This window comes from Halichoerus grypus, chromosome 7, assembly GCF_964656455.1.
Source record: "Halichoerus grypus chromosome 7, mHalGry1.hap1.1, whole genome shotgun sequence".
Taxonomy (NCBI): domain Eukaryota; kingdom Metazoa; phylum Chordata; class Mammalia; order Carnivora; family Phocidae; genus Halichoerus; species Halichoerus grypus.
Genome location: NC_135718.1, coordinates 28150031 through 28171496, shown reverse-complemented (window position 1 = coordinate 28171496; position 21466 = coordinate 28150031). Strand labels below are relative to the sequence as shown.

Below are 21466 nucleotides of genomic sequence, written 5' to 3'. Positions count from 1 at the left end.
GTTCTTTCATTCATCTATTCTCCTCTGGACAAAATGACAAGATGGAAAAAATCACTTCAACAAAAAGAACAAGAGGCAGTACCGACTGCCAGGGACCTAATCAATACGGACATTAGTACGATGTCAGAACTAGAGTTCAGAATGATGATTTTAAAGATACTAGCTGGGCTTGCAAAAAACATGGAAGTTATTAGAGAAACCCTTTCTGGAGAAATAAAAGAACTAAAATCTAACAAAGTTGAAATCAAAAAGGCTATTAATGAGGTGCAATCAAAAATGGAGGCTCTAACTGCTAAGATAAATGAGGCAGAAGAGAGAATTAGTGATACAGAAGACCAAATGATGGAAAATAAAGAAGCTGAGAAAAAGAGAGATAAACAACTACTGGATCACGAGGGCAGAATTCGAGAGATAAGCGATACCATAAGATGAAACAACATTAGAATAATTGGGATCCCAGAAGAAGAAGAAAGAGAGAGGGGCAGAAGGTATACTGGAGCAAATTATAGCAGAGAATTTCCCTAATTTGGGGAAGGAAACAGGCATCAAAATCCAGGAGGCACAGAGAACCCCCCCCTCTAAATCAATAAAAATAGGTCAACACCCTGACATCTAATAGTAAAACTTACGAGTCTCAGAGACAAAGAGAAAATCCTGAAAGCAGCTCAGGAGAAGAGATCTGTAACCTACAATGGTAGAAACATTAGATTGGCAACAGACCTATCCACAGAGTCCTGGCAGGCCAGAAAGGACTGGCAGGATATATTCAAAGCACTAAATGGGAAAAATATGCAGCCAAGAATACTATATCCAGCTAGGCTGTCATTGAAAATAGAAGGAGAGACAAAAAGCTTCCAGGACAAACAAAAACTAAAGGAATTTGCAAACACAAAACCAGGCCTACAAGAAATATTGAAAGGGGTCCTCTAAGCAAAGAGAGAGCCTAAAAGCAACATAGACCAGAAAGGAACACAGACAATACACAGTAAAAGTCACCTTACAGGCAACACAATGGCACTAAATTCATATCTTTCAGTAGTTACCCTGAATGTAAATGGGCTAAATGCCCCAATCAAAAGACACAGGCTATCAGATTGGATAAAAAAACAAGACCCCTCGATATGCTGTCTGCAAGAGACTCATTTTAGACCCAAAGACACCCCCAGATTGAAAGTGAAGGGGTAGAAAACCATTTACCATGCTAATGGACACCAAAAGAAAGCTGGGGTGGCAATCCTTATGTCAGACAAATTAGATTTTAAACCAAAGACTGTAGTAAGAGATGAGGAAGGACACTATATCCTACTTAAAGGGTCTATCCAACAAGAAGATCTAACAATTGTAAATATCTATGTCCCTAACATGGGAGCAGCCAATTATATAAGCCAATTAATAACAAAAGCAAAGAAACACAACGACAACAATACATTAATAGTGGGGGACTTTAACACCCCCCTCACTGAAATGGACAGATCATCTAAGCAAAAGATCAACAAGGAAATAAAGACTTTAAATGACACACTGGACCAAATGGACTTCACAGATATATTCAGAACATTCCATCCCAAAGCAACAGAATACACATTCTTCTCTAGTGCCCATGGAACATTCTCCAGAATAGATCACATCCTAGGTCACAAATCAGGTCTCAATCGGTACCAAAAGACTGGGATCATTCCCTGCATATTTTCAGACCACAATGCTTTGAAACTAGAACTCAATCACAAGAGGAAAGTCGGAAAGAACTCCAATACATGGAGGCTAAAGAGCATCCTACTAAAGAATGAATGGGTCAACCAGGAAATTAAAGAATTAAAAAATTCATGGAAACAAATGAAAATGAAAACACAACTGTTCAAAATCTTTGGGATACAGCAAAGGCAGTCCTAAGAGGAAAGTATATAGCAATACAAGCCTTTCTCAAGAAAGAAGAAAGGTCTCAAATACACAACCTAACCCTACACCTAAAGGAGCTGGAGAAAGACCAGCAAATAAAGCCTAAACCCAACAGGAGAAGAGAAATCATAAAGATCAGAGCAGAAATCAATGAAATAGAAACCAAAAGAACAGTAGAACAGATCAATGAAACTAGGAGCTGATTCTTTGAAAGAATTAACAAGATTGATAAACGCCTGGCCAGACTTATCAAAAAGAAAAGAGAAACGACCCAAATCAACAAAATCATGAATGAAAGAGGAGATCACAACCAACACCAAAGAAATACAAACAATTATAAGAACATATTATGAGCAACTCTATGCCAGCAAATGTGATAATCTGGAAGAAATGGATGCATTCCTAGAGATGTATCAACTACCTAAACTGAACCAGGAAGAAATAGAAAACCTGAACAGACCTATAACCACTAAGGAAATTGAAGCAGTAATCAAAAATCTCTCAATAAACAAGAGCCCAGGGCCAGATGGCTTCCCAGTGGAATTCTACCAAACATTTAAAGAAGAATGAATACCTATCCTTCTGAAACTGTTCCAAAAAATAGAAATGGAAGGAAAACTTCTAAACTCGTTTTATGAAGCCACCGTTACCTTGATCCCCAAACTAAAGACCCCATCAAAAAGGAGAATTACAGACCAATATCCTTGATGAACATGGATGCAAAAATTCTCACCAAAATACTAGCCAATAGGATCCAACAGCACATTAAAAGGATTATTCACCACGACCAAGTGGGATTTATCCCTGGGCTGCAAGGTTGGTTCAACATCCGCAAATCAATCAATGTGATACAATACATTAATAAAAGAAAGAACAAGAACCATATGATCCTCTCAATAGATGCAGAAAAAGCATTTGACAAAGTACAGCATCCTTTCTTGATCAAAACTCTTCAGAGTATAGGGATAGAGAGTACATACCTCAATATCATAAAAGCCATCTATGAAAAACCCACAGCGAATATCATTCTCAATGGGGAAAAACTGAGAGCTTTCCCCCAAGGTCAGGAACACGGCAGGGATGTCCACTATCACCATTGCTATTCAACATAGTATTAGAAGTCCTAGCCACAGCAATCAGACAACAAAAAGAAATAAAAGGCATCCAAACCAGCAAAGAAGAAGTCAAACTCTCACTCTTTGCAGATGATATGAGACTTTATGTGGAAAACCCAAAAGACTCCACCCCAAAACTGCTAGAACTCATACAGGAATTCAGTAAAGTGGCAGGATATAAAATCAATGCACAGAAATCAGTGGCATTCCTATACACCAACAACAAGACAGAAAAAAGAGAAATTAAGGAGTTGATCCCAGTTACAATTGCACCCAAAATCATAAGATACCTAGGAATAAATCTAACCAAAGAGGCAAAGAATCTGTACTCAGAAAACTATAAAATACTCATGAAAGAAACTGAGGAAGACACAAAGAAATGGAAAAACGTTCCATGCTCATGGACTGGAAGAACAAATATTGTGAAGATGTCAATGCTACCTAGAGCAATCTATACAATGCAATCCCCATCAAAATACCATCCATTTTCAAAGAAATGGAACAAATAATCCTAAAATTTGTATGGAACCAGAAAAGACCCCGAATAGCCAGAGGAATGTTAAAAAAGAAAAGCAAAGCTGGCAGCATCACAATTCCGGACTTCAAGCTCTATTACAAAGCTGTCATCATCAAGACAGTATGGTACTGGCACAAAAACAGACACATTGATCAATGGAACAGCATAGAGAGCCCAGAAATGGACCCTCAACTATATGGTCAACTAATCTTCGACAAAGCAGTAAAGAATGTCCAGTGGAAAAAAGACAGTCTCTTCAACAAATGGTGCTGGGAAAATTGGACAGCCACATGCAGAAGAACGAACCTGGACTATTTCCTTACACCACACTGAAAAATAGACTCAAAATGGTTGAAAGACTTAAATGTGAGACAGGAGTCCATCAAAATCCTAAAGGAGAACACAGGGAGCAACCTCTTCGACCTCAGCCGCAGCAACTTCTTCCTAGAAACATCGCCAAAGGCAAGGGAAGCATGGGCAAAAATGAACTATTGGGACCTCATCAAGATAAAAAGCTTTTGCACAGCAAAAGAAACAGTCAACAAAACCAAAAGACAACCGACAGAATGGGAGAAGATATTTGCAAATGACATATCAGATAAAGGGCTAGTATCCAAAATCTATAAAGAACTTCTTAAACTCAACACCCAAAGAACAAATGATCCAATCAAGAAATGGGCAGAAGACATGAACAGACATTTTTCCAAAGAAGACATCCAAATGGCCAAAAGACACATGAAAAAGTGCTCAACATCATTCGGCATCAGGGAAATCCAAATCAAAACCTCAATGAGATATCACCTCACACCAGTCAGAATGGCTAAAATTAACAAGTCAGGAAACGACAGATGTTGGCGGGGATGCGGAGAAAGGGGAACCCTCCTACACTGTTGGTGGGAATGCAAGCCGGTACAGCCACTCTGGAAAACAGTATGGAGGTTCTTCAAAAAGTTGAAAATAGAGCTACCATACAATCCAGCAATTGCACTACTGGATATTTACCCCAAAGATACAAATGTAGGGATCCGAAGGGGTACGTGCACCCCGATGTTTATAGCAGCAATGTCCACAATAGCCAAACCGTGGAAAGAGCCAAGATGTCCATCGACAGATGAATGAATAAAGAAGATGTGGTATATATATATACACACACACACACACACACACACACACACACACACAATGGAATATTATGCAGCCATCAAAAGGAATGAAATCTTGTCATTTGCAACAACGTGGATGGAACTGGAGAGTGTTATGCTGAGTGAAATAAGTCAATCAGAAAAAGACATGTATCATATGACCTCACTGATATGAGGAATTCTTAATCTCAGGAAACAAACTGAGGGTTGCTGGAGTGGTGGGGGGTGGGAGGGATGGGGCAGCTGGGTGACAGACATTGGGGAGGGTATGTGCTATGGTGAGCGCTGTGAATTGTGCAAGACTGTTGAATCACAGATCTGTACCTCTGAAACAAATAATACATTATATGTTAAAAAAAAAAAAAAAAGAAGAAGAAGATAGCAGGAGGGGAAGAATGAAGGGGGGAAATCGGAGGGGGAGATGAACCATGAGAGATGATGGACTCTGAAAAACAAACTGAGGGTTCTAGAGGGGAGGGGGTTGGGAGGATGGGTTAGCCTGGTGATGGATATTAAAGAGGGCACATTCTGCATGGAGCACTGGGTGTTATGCACAAATAATGAATCATGGAACACTACATCAACAACTAATGATGTAATCTATGGTGATTAACATAACATAAAAAAAAAAAAAATGGTAGTTAGAACAAACCCAGCATTAAAGAAGAAGATAACCTATATGGAAAGGCATGAGTGGAAGATGAGAAACAATTAGAAAATATAATAAATATGATTTAAATGACAAATTATGTGACAGAGACCATTGAGAGAAAAGGAGAGTTGAATATATGCCAGTGTAGCTGAGGAGATACACAGAGACCAAGATCATTCTGGGCAGAAGGACAGCATCTGTCAAAGCACAAAAATGGATAATGTGCTCGATGGCATAAGGAGCAGTGACAAGCTGGACCTAGCAAAGTAAAAGGTAAGAGAAGCAGGTCCGGGGCAAGCACTTGGTTGGGGTGGACCTGCATGGGGAAAGCTCCAAAAGGCAGGCAGATCAGTTTAGACTTGACTGGTAGGCAAGAAGAGCTATGTTGGTTTCTTGGACAGGAGAATAAAAAGCATTTTTAGAAGATGAGATGGGTAGTTCATGCTGCATGGACCACAGGATGGGGAGGAAGTATAGAGTCATGAAAGTCAGGCAAGAAATTTCCTCACCAAACCAAATCCAGTATGATTACACCCAAATGAATGAGGTCTAATGGCACCAATCCAAGGAAGAGGAAAATCCAAAAGATGTTTCATAAAAGCAATCAACAAAGACCACTTAGAAGTAAAACTGAGAAGGCTTACTAAGGACGTAAAAACACATCAGCTCCAAGAATATAATTTTCTTTTCAAATAAGCATCAGAAAAGATTATTAAAATGTTTATGCTTATTTTCCAAATAAATTTGTTAACTTCAATGCAAGTCTTATGAGGTAGACTACATTCAAACTAACCTTCAAATTCAGAATGTGATCCATTAATACAAAACATCTTGGCTGCTTCAAAGTAAGATCAACAGGTCCTCCTCTTTGCTGAGGATCCCAATTCAGCATCAACTGAAGCCAGTTTTCCATGGGTTCTACTATTAAACTAGAAAGCATACAAAAATAGGGTGAAAATCATTATGTTCCAGTTTTCCTTTAGTATTGTGAAAAAAGGTAATTTTGTAAGTTGTCCATGTCCTTTCTCATTACTCAGCTGTATCCTTTTGTATCTTACTTTCAAGTAATTCATAAAATGACAGGGGACAAACTTTTTTCCATAAAAAGCAACCCAAAACCTACATATGTAAGTACTGGCAACTTCAACAGATGAGTCCGGTTCCATTTTCCAAGGAACCCATTTATTTCAGTATCCCAAGAATCTTCTTATAGCAGGAGTTCTTATTTCTACTAGACCTGTGCTGTCCAATATGGTAGCCTCTAGTCACAAGTGGCTATTTGCATTTACACTTACATTAATGAAAATTAAATAAAATTTAAAATTGAGTTCTTCTGTCACATTACAACCTTTCAGGTGCTCAATAGTCTCATGGGGCCATCACAGATATAAAACTTTTTCATCATCACAGAAGGTTTCACTGCACAATCCTACTTGAAACAGACAACAACTCTACGGTTCTTTTATAACCCTAAAGAAACTGAGGTGAACTTCCTCAACTAAAATATACTTACCTACAAAGGCTATTTGGTTGAGGTAAATGGCTACTAAACCGAACTTCTCCTGTCATCTCTTCACATGCAAATATACACTTTGGATCCTTCTTCTTAATCTTCTCATGCCTATAAAACAAGTTACCTTGTTGACAACTGATTCCCACAAACACTAAGATTTTTTGTCATTTAACTTTATTCAATTATGTGCTTAAAAGGCAATTATACCATATGAAGGGGTATGGAAGGAAAAAAAGCAGGTAACTGAATATTTCCATTCCCATCAAGCACACCAAAGTTCTCTTCCTTTTCTTACCAGGTAAATGGCTGCAGATGATGCAAAAAAGGCCTATATCCAGCAATACATTCAAATACCATGGTCCCAAAGCTCCAATAATCAACAGTGGCTGTGTAAGGTTTATTCTCAAAGAGTTCTGGGGCCTTAAAAAGAAAAAACAAAATGCTTTAAACATCAACACTACAAGAGAAAAGCTACTTTATTTTTGAACTACTATATTCATGACCTTCAGAAAAAAGAACATGAACCCTGTACACTTAAATTCAAAGAAACAATCCATGTCTCACCAGATACTGCAGTGTTCCCACAAAAGATGTACAAAGACTTCCTTGATCAACATCTTTGGCATATCCCAGATCAATTATTTTATGCATAATCTGCAATACAATAAGTATTAAATGACTGAGAAATTTGAAAAGGCAACAATGTCCTTATAAGGCTCTGGATAGCGTGGTGGGGAAAAGCTTGGGCTCTGGACTATCACAAATGTATTTCAAGCCTGAGCTGCACCGCTTATGTGACCCTGATCAAGTTACTTAACTTCTCTCAGTTTCCTAAATAATGGTATTACTAACAATCCTTACTTCACAGAATTATTATTAGGATCAATGAAATAATGAAAGAAAAGAATCCAACAAAGTACCTGATACATGGTAAAAAAATGTTTAAAAATTAAGTATAGATTAATTTTTATTTTGGTATATTCAGAATAAGCTTGATCCATTAAACCAGAAGGGAAAGGTAAGGATGATTCCAAACTTGAAAAAGCATCATACCACTGAGTGAGTCTAACTTCAAGAATATCCTGAAGTCTTTGGATACAAAAAAAGCAGCAACAGTTGGTGCCAAGCATATATGAAAGGCTCCTAAGAAAAGAGGCACCATCAAGGTTTCATCACCTCCAACTGACCACCATCATTGCTAACTAAAGACCACACAATCTAATTCAAGGTTCAGACTCTTGGCTTTACATCTTTATTGGACTGGAACCTGAGTGCTAGTCACAAGAAAACTGTTCAAATTATTCTGATAAATACAAGTATTCCAGGAGTCAGTGCATAATTTCTCATTCTCCTCAAGATGATTCATTTAAGAATCTGAGAAATCAAGGTTTTAAATTTTACTTAAATATAGAACTTAGGACTTTGGGGGGAGGAGAATGAGTTTGTTCTTTCTTAAATAAGAAACATAGTTAAGTAAACATACTTAACTAAATCCAGGATGTGTGCATGTGTTGGATGTGCTTTGTAAGGGATTAACAAATTATTTTTACTCACTGCCTATTATCTCTACTAGATATTTTATTAGAAAACAGAAGTGAGCAAGATAGGCACAGTTCCTTCTCTAATGGAGCCACTGTGTTAGCAGAGGAGACAACTAAACACAAAACCACAGTTCAGTGTAATGAGGGCAGGGATAGAAAAAGTACAAAACGCTATGGAAAGACAACAGACTTCAAAGACTACACCAGGGAGACTGTATTCAATTGGCATGTAACACTTCTTCAGGTTTCACCTACCTTTCCACCAACATCCTGAAGAACTATGTTTTCAGGTTTTAGATCACGATGTATAATTTTGTTTTCATGCAAATATCGGATCCCAGACCCTAAATAAAGTTTAAAATGTATTTTGAGGTAACAGAAATACTGAATTAAAAATAAATTCATCTTACATTTTGTACAGATCTACTCTGACATTCAAACTTTTTTTTCTAAGTTTTGTTTATTTAAGTAATCTCTACACCCAATGTGAGGTTTGAACTCACAACCCCAAAATCAAGCATCACATGCCCCTCTGACTAAGCCAGCTAGCCACCCCTCCAATGCTCATATTTATATGGACCATCATAACTATATGATTAATGATATTATACCAGTTAAGATTCTCTCCACAGAATATCCAGTTAACATTAAAAAAATACTCCAGAATTACATATATCCCTCTAGTTTTCCCTTCCACCTAAATCATCTTTTTCAACTAGACTTGACCTCCATGACCTAGGAAAAGCAGCAAAATCAAAATATATAGGGAAACATATTCTTGGCTTCTGACCTTCTTCCAAGGACCCAAGTGCAGGTAATTTTAGGGATTTTTCAGGAGTAATTCTTATTAAAAAGAGATTTCATCCTAAGAGTTGACTTGAGGACCGATAACCATGAGATGCAATGCCACTGGTAAATAAAATTACTATGTTAGGCAGAGAGGGATGGAGAGTAAAATTGAATAAGGTCATTTTACACCATTTTTTGTCAGCAATTGGAACATCTATTAGTAAAAAATGGACTCCTAGCAAAAAAACAATAAAATATCCTAGTTTTAGCATCAACAACAACAGTTAAATTTTTCTGATAATTTCTTACAGATGGTAAAAGTGTATGCTTTGTATAGTACATCAAAAATTCTCAATTCCCAAGTAGTATATAGATCCTTTTATAAACCAAAGGGGCATTAAATTATGATGGTATTTTCAAATTGATTACATACCTATATCACTCAGTAAAGAAAGTATCTGGCTTTCTTTAAGTCCACAGCAATTTTCTGGTTTGTTGAGTAACTAAAGGAAAAAAAAAAAAAGAAGTCTTAAGAATGTATACTGCCAATACTGCTGGGCAGTAGTAGCAACACATCAATCACTATATACTATCAGAAAATAAGTCACAATTAAGAAAATGTAAGAAGGGAAAAATTACAAAACCATACTGAAGACAAATTAATTTCATGACAAGACTTATGCAAGTAAAGATAAAGAGGGAAAGTATGTGAAATTGAAAAAGATTGAAAAAAACCTCACATATTTAAAAATAGCCATACGACAGATATAAAATGAGATGAGAAAGACCTGCAACAGAAAAAAAAAAAACCACACACACACACATACACACACACACACAAACCCTCTTTTTTTTTTTTTTTAACACAACTTCTTTATAAACACCTTAGACATTGATATTTTGGTCTAACACAATCAATTCACTCCCATCCTGCAAACACTACCACCTACAAAAAAATGCATGTTCTCAATCAGGGGTTAGCAAATGTTCCCGGTAAAGGGCCATACAGTAAATACTTTAGGCTTTGCAGGCCACAGATCTCTGTCACAATTACTTAATTCTGATGTTGTAGTTAAAAAGCAGCCACAAAAATAGATAACAGGCCATAGTGTACTGACTTTTATTCTAGATTATCATATTAAATGATTCAAGCATTGCTAAGGTTCATGATTTACTATCTCATCATCTCAAAACATCCACACTACCTTTCGGAGATCTCCTCCAGAACAGTATTCCATTGCTAGAAGAGGCACATCATTAATTAAAAAATTCAATTCCTCAGGTACATCACAGGCCTTCACAACATTGTTGTGGTTCAACCTAACAAGAAGGGGAAAACATTATAATAAAATTTTTTTTTCCAATGAAAAGAGATTGGGTTTGAAATGGTAGTTAATTGGGGGGCAGTGGAAGAAAGGCTGGCATTATTTATAATCTAATTTCTCCTTTGTATAATGAAGAATTAATAATTTTCAAAAATAAAATATAGATGGGGCACCTGGGTGGTTTGGTCAGTTAAGCATCCAACTCTTGATTTTGGCTCAGGTCATGATCTCGGGATTGTAGGATCAAGCCCTGTGTCAGGCTCAGCAAAGAGTCTCCTTGGGATTCTCTCTTTCCCTCTCCCTCTGCCAACCCCCTCTAAAATAAATAAATAAATCTTTAAAGATAAATAAAATATAGAAAAAAATACTATCACAATCACTACTATTACATTTCTACGTGCCAAACAGTACCCACATACTTTAACTCATTTACTTGTCACAATAATCCTACTATAGGTAGATTTATTAACAGTCTCATCACACAGGAGAAAACTGAAGCACAAATTGGTTAAATAATATAGGATCACACAGCAAGGAGGTGGTCAAGTAAGGATTCAAATCTGGCAGTCTGGCTCCAAAGCCTTTATCATACTGGTTCTCCCACAATCACTTACAATGCCACCCATAGGTAATATATTAAAATGTTGGCATATTTCCTTCTAGCTTCAATCTGTACATAAATATATTTGTAAATAAATGTTAAATCTCACTATATATTGTTTTCTAACATCTTTTTTTTTAACTTAACAATATATCATCCCAGCCATCATCATCATCATCATCATCAATGCAACGGATCTCAAAATTGGAATAGATTAGGGACGCCTGGGTGGCTCAGTCGTTAAGCGTCTGCCTTCGGCTCAGGTCATGATCCCAGGGTCCTGGGATCGAGTCCCACATCGGGCTCCCTGCTCAGCGGGAAGTTTGCTACTCCCTCTCCCTCTGCTGCTCCCCCTGCTTGTGCTCGCTCTCTCTCTCTCTCTCTCTGACAAATAAAAAAATTTAAAAAAAAATCTTTAAAAAAAAAAAAATTGGAATAGATTACCAGGTCCTAGAGACCTAAGGAAACAGAATCTCCATGTGTAGGGCCTGAGAATTTATACTGTTAACAAGGTTTCCTGGTGATTCTGCCACATAGCCAAGTTTGAGTACTTTAATAGTGAACTGAGCAAAGACACTGGAGTCAGAAAGTACTTATTTCAAATCCAGACTCTATTAGCTACCAGTTCTATGACTCTATGAGCTTCAACTTCCTCATCTTAAAATAGGGATAATACCTAAAAAAGGGTTGCTGTGACAAGTAGAATTATTTGTAAAGCACTCAGTACACTACTTGTGCAGGTTTTAAAATATGCCCACTTCTCCCTTTAAGAGCTTAATTCTTCTCCCACCCTTGAGCGTAGGCTGTACTTAGTGACTCATTTCTAATAAATAGAATGTGGTAGAAAAGATATTACTTCCGAGGAAAGATCATAAAAGATAGTCAGCCTTCACTTTGTTCTCTCTCCTCAGATCACTCACTTTGGGGAAAGCTAGCTACCATGTCATGAAAATATCCAAGCTTCCCTATGCAGAGGCCCATATGATGAGCAACTGATACCTCTAGCCAACAGCTATATAAATGAGCTTGGAAGTGGATACTCCAACCCCATTCAAGCCTTTGGATGACTGTAGCTCCACTCAACATTTTGGGGTGTCTCAGGAGGGATCTCCTGAGTCAGAATCACTAAACTAAGTCACTCCCCAAATTCCTAAACCACAGAAACTATGAGATACTAAATGTTTGTCAGGTTTTTTTTTTTTTTAATTTATTTAAGTAATCTCTACACCCAATGTGGGACTTGAACTCATGACCCTGAGATCAAGAGTCACAGGCTCTGGGGCGCCTGGGTGGCTCAGTCGTTAAGCGTCTGCCTTCAGCTCAGGTCATGATCCCAGGGTCCTGGGATCGAGCCCCGCATCGGGCTCCCTGCGCTGCGGGAAGCCTGCTTCTCCCTCTCCCCTCCCCCTGCTTGTGTTCCCTCTCTCACTCTGTCTCTCTCTGTCAAATAAATAAATAAAATCTTTAAAAAAAAAAAAAAAAAAAAAAAGAGTCACAGGCTCTTCTGACTGAGCCAGCCAGGGGCCCCCAAATGGTTGTTGTTTTAAGCCACTAAGTTTTGGGGTAACTTTGTACGAAGCAATAGATATACTATTCAACAAAAGTAGGTAAGAATAAAGAAATGAGAGTAGTGATTATATTTAACGAGAAAGTATAATGGATGAACATTGCCCAATATCCAGAAGAAAGATTCTGCCCACAGAAGAATTGAGTCTGATAATACCTACTGACTTTTTTTTTTTTAAGATTTTATTTATTTATTTGAGAGAAAGAGTGAGCATGAGTTGGGGGAGAGGGGCAGAGGAAGAAGCAGACTCCCACGGAGCAGGGAGCCCAACTCAGGGCTCGATCCCAGGACCCTGAGATCATGACCTGAGCCCAAGGCACCTGCTTAACTGACTGAGCCACCCAAGCACCCCTTTAGCTGATTTTTAAAACTAAACTTACTTAATCATAATGTGATGTTATTATTTGAGATAGAACATATACATTTGATGAGAAAGAAAAAAACACATTCCCCAAAAGATCCTGAAAAGAACAGATTCCTACCCTCCTTCCCTATGAGGACATCTGCCTGGGCTGCAGAGCTGGAGAAATACAAGCCATCAAATACACTTACTTCTTCATGATCTGGATTTCATGGCACCACCGTTCTCTGTTTTTGGTACTTAGTTCTAGGCGACATGACTTAATTGCTATTTTGACATCAAGTTCCTGTCAAAATAGAAAATCAACAGAGAAAAATATATTAATTAGGTTCTTGTGTAGATTTACTTGCTATCAAAGAAATGCCAACCTGGGGAAACAAAATACTTTAGCTTTACTAATTAAACAGATTTATCCACAGCTCTCTTGAGCCAATGCTTTTGCTAGGCAAACCATGAGACACTATTAAAGGAATGCTTCAAAACTGACCTTCACCCCAGCCTCCATAATATGAAAAACCCACAGTGAACATCACACCCAATGGAGAAAAACTGAGAGCTTTTCCCCAAGGTCAGGAACAAGATAAAGATGTTCACTCTCACCACTTTTATTCAACATAGTACTGGAAGTCCTAGCCACAGCAATCAGACCACAAAAAGAAATAAAAAGCATCCAAATTAGTAAGGAAGAAGTAACATTTACACTATTTGCAGATGACATGATACTATACACAGAAAACCCTAAAGATTCCACAAAAAAGGACCTTGAATAGCTAAAGCAATCTTGAAAAAAGAAAAATAAAACTGGAGATATCACAATTCCAGACTTCAAGTTATATTCAAAGCTGTGGTAATCAAAACAGTATAGTGGTACAAAACTAGACAAATAGATCAATAGAATAGAATAGAGAGCCCAGAAATAAACCCACAATTATATGCTCAATTTATCTATGACAAAGGAGGCAAGAATATGCAATGGGAAAAAGTCTTTTCAACAAATGGTGTTGGGAAAACTGGACAGTTACATGCAAAAGAATAAAACTGGACCACCTTCTTACACCATACACAAAAATAAACTCAAAATGGATTAAAGACGGGAGCCAGAGTGCCTCAGTCAGTTAAGCATCCGGCTCTTGATTTCACCTCAGGTCATGATCTCAGAGTTGTAAGATGGAGCCCTGTGTTGGGCTCCAGGCTGGGCATGAAACCTGTTTAAGATTCTCTCTCCTTCTCCCTCTTTCCTCCTCCCACCACCCTCCCTGCTGGCGCATGTACACGCTATAAATAAATAAATAAATAAACAAACAAACAAACAAACAAATAAAAATAGGATTCAAGACATAAATATGAGACCTGAAACCATAAAAATCCTAGAAGAGAACACAGGCAGTAATTTCTCTGACATCAGCCATAGCAACATTTTTCTAGATAGGTCTTCTGAGGAAAGGGAAATAAATGCAAAAATACACTATTGAGACTACATCAAAATAAAAAGTTTCTGCACAGCAAAGGAAACAATCAACAAAACTAAAAGGCAACCACTGAATGGGAGAAGATATTTGCAAATGACATACCTGGTAAAGGGTTAGTATCCAAAATATGTAAAAACTGATATAATTCAACACCCAAAAAACAAATAATCCAACTAAATGGGCAGAAGAAAGGAATAGACAGTTCCCCAAAGAAGATAAACAGATGGGCAACAGATACATGAAAAGATGCTCATCATCACTCATCATCAGGGAAATGCAAATCAAAACTACAATGAGATATCATCTCACACCTGTCAGAATGGCTAAAATAAAAAAACACAAGAAACAGCAAGTGTTGGTGAGGATGTGGAGAAAAACCTCATGCACTGGTGGGAATACAAACTGGTGCAGCCACTGTGGAAAACAGTATAGAGGTACCTTGAAAAGTTAAAAATAGAACTACCCTATGATGAAATAATTGCACTACTGTGTATTTACCCAAAAACTACAAGAACAATAATTCAAAGGGATACAGGCACCCCTATGTTTACTGCAGCTTTATTTACAATAGCCAAATTATGGAAGCAGCCCAAGTGTCTTATCAATAGATGAATGGATAAAGAAGATGTAGCATAGGGGCGCCTGGGTGGCTCAGTTGTTAAGCGTCTGCCTTCGGCTCAGGTCATGATCCCAGGGTCCTGGGATCGAGCCCCACGTCAGGCTCCCTGCTCAGCGGGAAGCCTGCTTCTTCCTCTCCCACTCCCCCTGCTTGTGTTCCCTCTCTTGCTGTGTCTCTCTCTGTCATATAAATAAATAAAATCTTTAAAAAAAAAAAGATATAGTATAAAATGGAATATTATTCAGCCATAAAAAGGAATGAAATCTTGCCATTTGTAACAACATGGATGGAGCTAGAGAACATAATCTAAATGAAATAAATCAGAGAAAGACAAATACCACATGATTTCACTCATATGTAGAATTTAAGAAACAAAACAAGCAAAGAAAGAGAGACAGACAGACAACCAAGAAACAGACTCTTAATTACAGTGAACAAACTGATAGTTACCAGAAGGGGGGTAGGTTGGGGGATGGGTGAAATAAGTGATGGGGATTAAAGAGTACACTTATAATAATAAGTACTGAGTAATGAACAAAATTGTTGAATTGCTATATTGCACATCTGAAACTTATATAACACTGTATGTTTACTGGAATTAAAATAAAAAGCAATAAAAAAAAGAAAAAACAAAGAGAGGGGGAAAAAATCTTGACAGGTCAAATGCCCAAGAAGATCAGACAATTTTTTTCTCTCAGAGGAAAAAAAATAAAAGACCTCTTGTACTAACATACTTAGAGCTGAGATTTCCTGTCTCCCCAACAAACCCCTTTTTGAGCTTAGTCAAGACAGCTAACAAGGGCCCCAGCCATCAGCATAACTAGAATGAAGGTGATAATTTAGGGTTACCTGGCCTCAGGAGCAAGAAATAGTTTCAATATAACCAAGCTTAACAAAAAAACCTCCAAAATTTGTTCCTAATCTTTACATTTCAAATGACATTTAAAAAATCCTAACAATGGCTATATTTCTATTTCTATATCTATAAAATGAACTTAATAGCTCTTGCCTATGACTAGTAATTTAGCCAATTCTGACTGAAATTAAACCCCACCTGATGCACATTACAGGAAATAGACCTCATCACATTCTGGCAACAGTAATAATGCAGCCCAGGAACAGCAGTCAGGACCAACAGGAAGAAAAAAAAAATACAGTATATAGATGAGGAAGCAAGACATTAACTTGTATGGGATATTCTAAATGGGGGCAGAGGGATGGTGAAGGGAAGAAGCTAGAGATAAGACAGGCTATGTACAGAGAAAGAAGAAAGGAAGTAGGATACACTACAATCTAGCTTAAATACAGTCCTCATTCCCTTCAACCTTTCTTTTGTTTTGAGCAGGTACCTGGCTGTAGCTAGGTCCCACGTAAACTTTTACCACCATGGAGACAATTAAGTATAACCACGAACAACATTAAGCCCTAAAACCTGGGAATATTTCAGAGACAGATAGTGGCGATTGTTGCACAACAATGTGAATGTACTTAACGCCACAGAACTGTAAACTTAAAAATGGTAAATGTTATCTATTTTACCACAATAAAAAAATTGGAAAATACAAAGTTAGTTTCTTTACTAAAGTACTTCTCAGAGCTTTTAATATGCTAATGTGGATTATGACTCTCCAAGTGAAACAATATTTTATACAGCATTAACCCAATGTATTTGACCACAGTATTCTTTTTTCAAAGCATTTCACACGATTAATTTTCCCAAACACACTTTGAGAAGTGCTACCCTATTCCCTAGGAAGAATTCTTTGGTTATTTTTGCCAAGCTTCCATATTACTTTATAAATACCTTTGTTATATAGGTTACCACATTGTACTTAAAGTGTTTCTGTGTCTGCCTCTCCCACTAGACTTGAAATCTCCTTGAGGGCAGAAAATACTATTTTTATTGACTTGGGTACCACCAGCACCCAGCATAATAATCAGATAAATAAACTATCTCACATCCTTTTCTCTTCCTCACTGTGATTTAAGAGACGTGGATAAAATACTGGGACATGGTTTCCACCAAAACACAAAGATCTTGAAAGCTGTTAAAGGCAAATACGAAGTCAGACTTAGAAAAGTAATGATGCTGTTTCCAAGTCTTAGGACAGAGTATTTCTTTTCTTTTCACTACAGGCCCAGTTATCAAATGTCCCAATTTGGGGGAAGAGCCAGTCTAGACACCTGGAAAGTTTTCGAGAGATTTCTAGGATTCTAGAAGAACCCAAATCTCTTCCATTTAAAAGATAATGAATTCCAGAGTAGAGACTGAAAGTAGAAGGGTGGTTGCGGGGGGGGGGGGGGGGGAATGGGAATTTATCAGGAGTTATCATTTAATGATTACAGAGTTTCAGTTTGGTAAGATGAAAAAGTTCTAGAAATAGATGGTGGTAATGGTTGCACACCAATGTGAATGTACTTAATGCCATGTACTGTACACTTAAAAATGGTTAAAATGGTAAACTTTACATTATATATATCTTACTACAATTTTTTTTTTTAAGTGATGTGTTGATCTATCTCCAGTCAGGGACCAAGAAAAGCAGTCACAAAAGCAGGCTAACAAGCGTATTTTTTCTTACGACCAGGCTGATGGGCAGGCTTAGAAAACAAGGCCATAGGCAACATTCCACTGGAAGTACTTGGCTCCCTCTTTTCTCTTTGAGTGCCTTATGTCCTCTCTGATGATCAGAATTATTAAATTTACTACTTGTCTAGCTGTCAAAGCACTCAATGCCTTAGTCCTTCACCTCCCATTCTCCCTCTCTCCAAGATGTCCTCCTATGCTCTATCTAGAAAGCTGCTTCGCAAAATTTCCTCAGTTCCATCAGTGACATTTGTCATTGTGACTGCCACAGAAACATGCCTATTCCTCCCAGGTATACTCCCATGTCCCCTACCTCCCACCCTATATTATCGGCTCTCTATCCATACCCCTATTCCTTAAGACAGCAAATCTTGAATTCATTTTTCCATTCACAGGTCAATTGCAAGCATTTTAATAATATTTTAACTGCTCATCTTCCCCATGTTTTTCACTCAGTTTTATCTTTTACAAAACAATCTTCCAAAGACACCACTTTTATCTTGACATTTCCTTTTTTAAGGCCAATTAATAATGGTAAAGATGATGACAACAGCAACAATACAGGAGCAGCAGGAGTTAACATTTGAGGGTTTAACTTAGGACAGGTACTGTACTTAGCTTTACACATATTATCTTATTTAACTCTCAAACAGACCCATGATGTATATAATTACTTTAACTATTTTACAGATGACAAAACAAAATCTGCAAGGATTATTAGTCAAGGATGTATACCTCTAAAAGGTTTGTGAATGTCCTTCAGGAGAGCATGACCCCCCTTCAAATGGCAATGCATAAGGTGGTGGGGATGTGCAACTGTGCATTTTGCTGGGAAAAGGGTTCATAGCTTTTATTGGTATATTGAAAGATGCATATCTCAAACATGATTATTAACTGCTGGTAAATGGTTAAACATTTTCAATTAAATTAAAGCAAAATTCCTGAGTCTGAAGTTAGCTGTCTTCACCGACTAGAACACCTCACACCCAATCTACTTCCTTCCCTTAGGAAGCCATGATCATTTCACCAGCTGATCCTTACACCGTTCCCTACCCAGAACGCATCCCCAAATCTGAAGCCTACCCGATGCCTCCAAAAGCTCAACTGTGGACCCATGAAACCTTCCGTGTCTATTCCAGCCCCTACAGGTATCACACAGCCTCCAAGCACACACGTGAACACACACATTCCAACAGTCAACCCCCTTCTTCAGTCCCATTTTCTCACCCATTCATGCTCGCAATACACACTTTAATGTGCATCTGCCTCGCACTCCCCGACACACTCTACATTCGGAGACACAGACGCAGTGTCACACTCTAAACAGTTTGTCATATCTTGGCATTCATACCAGAAGTTCCCCCTAAGAGCTCTATCTCACACACACTGACCCAGGACCTCGGATACAGCCTCGGACTCAGTCACCAGACTCTCAGGCACAGTATTACACATTCACTCATTTACACAGGCTTACTGGCCCACACTACTGCCCAAAGTCTCACCGACAGTCCCTCACGTACTGACAGTCGCTGTGTTCCACAGACGCTCTGACAAACACCCACCGCCGCTCCCTCTCGCGCCCCACCTCACCCGATGCTGATACAGGCAGACGTTCCCAAAGCCGCCGGTGCCCAGCCGCTCCCGCATCTCCCAGGGCCCGCCCGCGCCCGGCCGCAGCCCCGGGGGCCGCTCCATGGGGCGGGAGGGCAAGCGGCCTCAGGTTCCGCCACTGTTCCCAGGCCGGTTCCGGGCCGCCGAGGCTCGCGCGTCTTTCTTCTCGCGAGATGTATGCGTCACTTCCGGTAACCGCCACACGGAAAGCCCTGCCCCAGCTTCTGCCCCGGGGCATACAGGAGTCCAGCCAGCGAAAGGATCGGGAAGAGTGGAGCTCGCCTTCAGTTCGCTAAGTCCCCTGGGCATTTTCCTGGCTGAGAGAACCCACATATGTTTTCCCAGGCTTCCAAAACTATAACCTCTCCATTCAAGTCATTTTCTAAACTTCACATCGTCTCCACCCCGTCTCCATTTCACCTTTCTTCCGACCTCTGCCATCTATCCTCCAACCCCACCACCCGCTGAACTGGCACTGGCAAAAGCCACCAATGATTCAAATATTGCGGAATCGAAAAACTAGAAAGACTCCTGCGCTAACAGGTCTACTGATGCATTAAATTTTACAGTCTTTTTTTTTAATGGTTAATCATCTTCCATAAAGTCAGGCTCAGCTCTTCTTTTGCTTGACTTCTCGTACACCTGTTCCAGGATCTCCCCTGTAATCACAAACGACTCAAGGATGTGACGCTGTTGCGAAGTAAAGAATATTCCTCCTGATTTCGGGAGCTTTCCCCTAAATGCCTCACGGAGCTTGCAGTCCAGTGGTCTTCCATTTATGGGTTTGCCAGTGCAGTAGTTCCTCATTGCGGGAATTGTTTCTGATGCGTGATGCAGGGCTGCAGATGCAAGCTTCAGGAATGCTGTTGGTGCAACAAGAAGTGCTTCCCAGTGGCGGATAGCCTTAGCATGGAAGAACCAGCTTTCCATTTTCACTTTGAGTTGGTCATATGCCTCAGCCTCACAGAACTTGGGGATGTAGTCAGTCACTCTGGGTGTAAAAATCACTGTGGCGTCCAATTCTCTGAAGAAACATATCAGTTGCATTAGTGGTCATTTGAAACCCCTTTGAGATCATGTGCGCTTGGACCATCGTTTGCACAGCCCCACCTGTGGTGATCTCAGTACTTAAATTCCAACTAACACTTTGTGACCCACAAACAGATGTAACATGCTGAGATGCCTAAAGGTGGATCCAGCATGTGCACCACAGCAGTGTTGCTGACTGTTCTGAAAGCACTGAACTGGCTTCTGGCAGAGCACATGGGTCTATTGATTGAGAATCCCTGAATAGTGCAACCAGAATGTTGAACACTGCATGTACAAGCCATGTCATGGTGTTGGGCCTCAGTAATGTGTGGTAGCAGATTCTGGATTCCCACATGTGCTTAGTTGCCATGGAGCTGGAGTTGGAGGTGATGGCAAATGGTACCTCCCAAACACATCTGTAAGAGTTGGGCCGACTGCACTGATGATTGCGGTACTGATTGCCCCTAACAGTATAAAGCCCTTTGTCTGCTAGGTGTACTGCATAGCCTATCACCGGAGTGTGTCTGAGCTCCGCGCGTGGGGGGTGGGCAAATTCTTGTAACACTCACTTGGAAGAGCTAAGGAGCGATGCTGAGGACCTGAGGATACTGATGAGTGGGCTGACCCTACATTGGCCATTTTTGCAGGAATCAGATTGTTTCTCATAGTTCACTCTTTGAACATCCCCATTCTCGGGGATGCTGCTTAGCTTGTTTTTAAATTCTGGGATGGTCCACCTCAGGCTTCACGATCTTCAAGTTTGAGAGTCTGTTTTTTCATGTATAAAATGGAGGCAATAATACCTCAATAGACATTTTGTGAGGATTAAGTGAAACATTGTCTGGGCCATAAGTGCCCAATCTAAAGGAACAATTATTTTTCTTTTGGCTTCCAAGATACAGCATTCTCCTGTGATCTCTCCCTCTCTCTTTTCCATGTACTTGTGGATCGCTCTATTTCCAAGGACTCCTTAAATATTGATACTTAGGTATTCATCTTCAGCTTAGGACTGTATTCATCCTATCTTATTTTCATAATTTCAGCTATGGCCTACACCCTGATGATCCCCAAAGCACTATCACCAACCCAGGTCACCATGAGTTTACAACTACCCAACAGCATACTGCAACTA

The 21466-nt window shown here is 39.1% G+C and overlaps 1 protein-coding gene across 3 annotated transcripts in view; it reads right to left on the bottom strand.

Annotated features, from left to right (window-relative positions):
* CHUK (component of inhibitor of nuclear factor kappa B kinase complex) overlaps window positions 1-19439 on the bottom strand; it is a 46754-nt gene extending 27315 nt beyond the window's left edge. For all 3 annotated transcript variants that reach the window (XR_013449649.1, XM_036065093.2, XM_036065095.2), the window contains exons 1-9: window positions 19285-19439; window positions 13211-13305; window positions 10371-10485; window positions 9599-9668; window positions 8632-8720; window positions 7400-7489; window positions 7131-7255; window positions 6836-6943; window positions 6116-6251 (exon numbers count right to left, since the gene is read on the bottom strand). Coding sequence is in view for 2 of the 3 variants with exons in the window: in XM_036065093.2 (XP_035920986.1) it covers window positions 6116-6251; window positions 6836-6943; window positions 7131-7255; window positions 7400-7489; window positions 8632-8720; window positions 9599-9668; window positions 10371-10485; window positions 13211-13305; window positions 19285-19389 (933 nt within the window). In the remaining variant the exon portion in view is untranslated. The remainder of the gene's footprint in view (window positions 1-6115; window positions 6252-6835; window positions 6944-7130; window positions 7256-7399; window positions 7490-8631; window positions 8721-9598; window positions 9669-10370; window positions 10486-13210; window positions 13306-19284) is intronic.
* Window positions 19440-21466: the final 2027 nt, after the last annotated feature.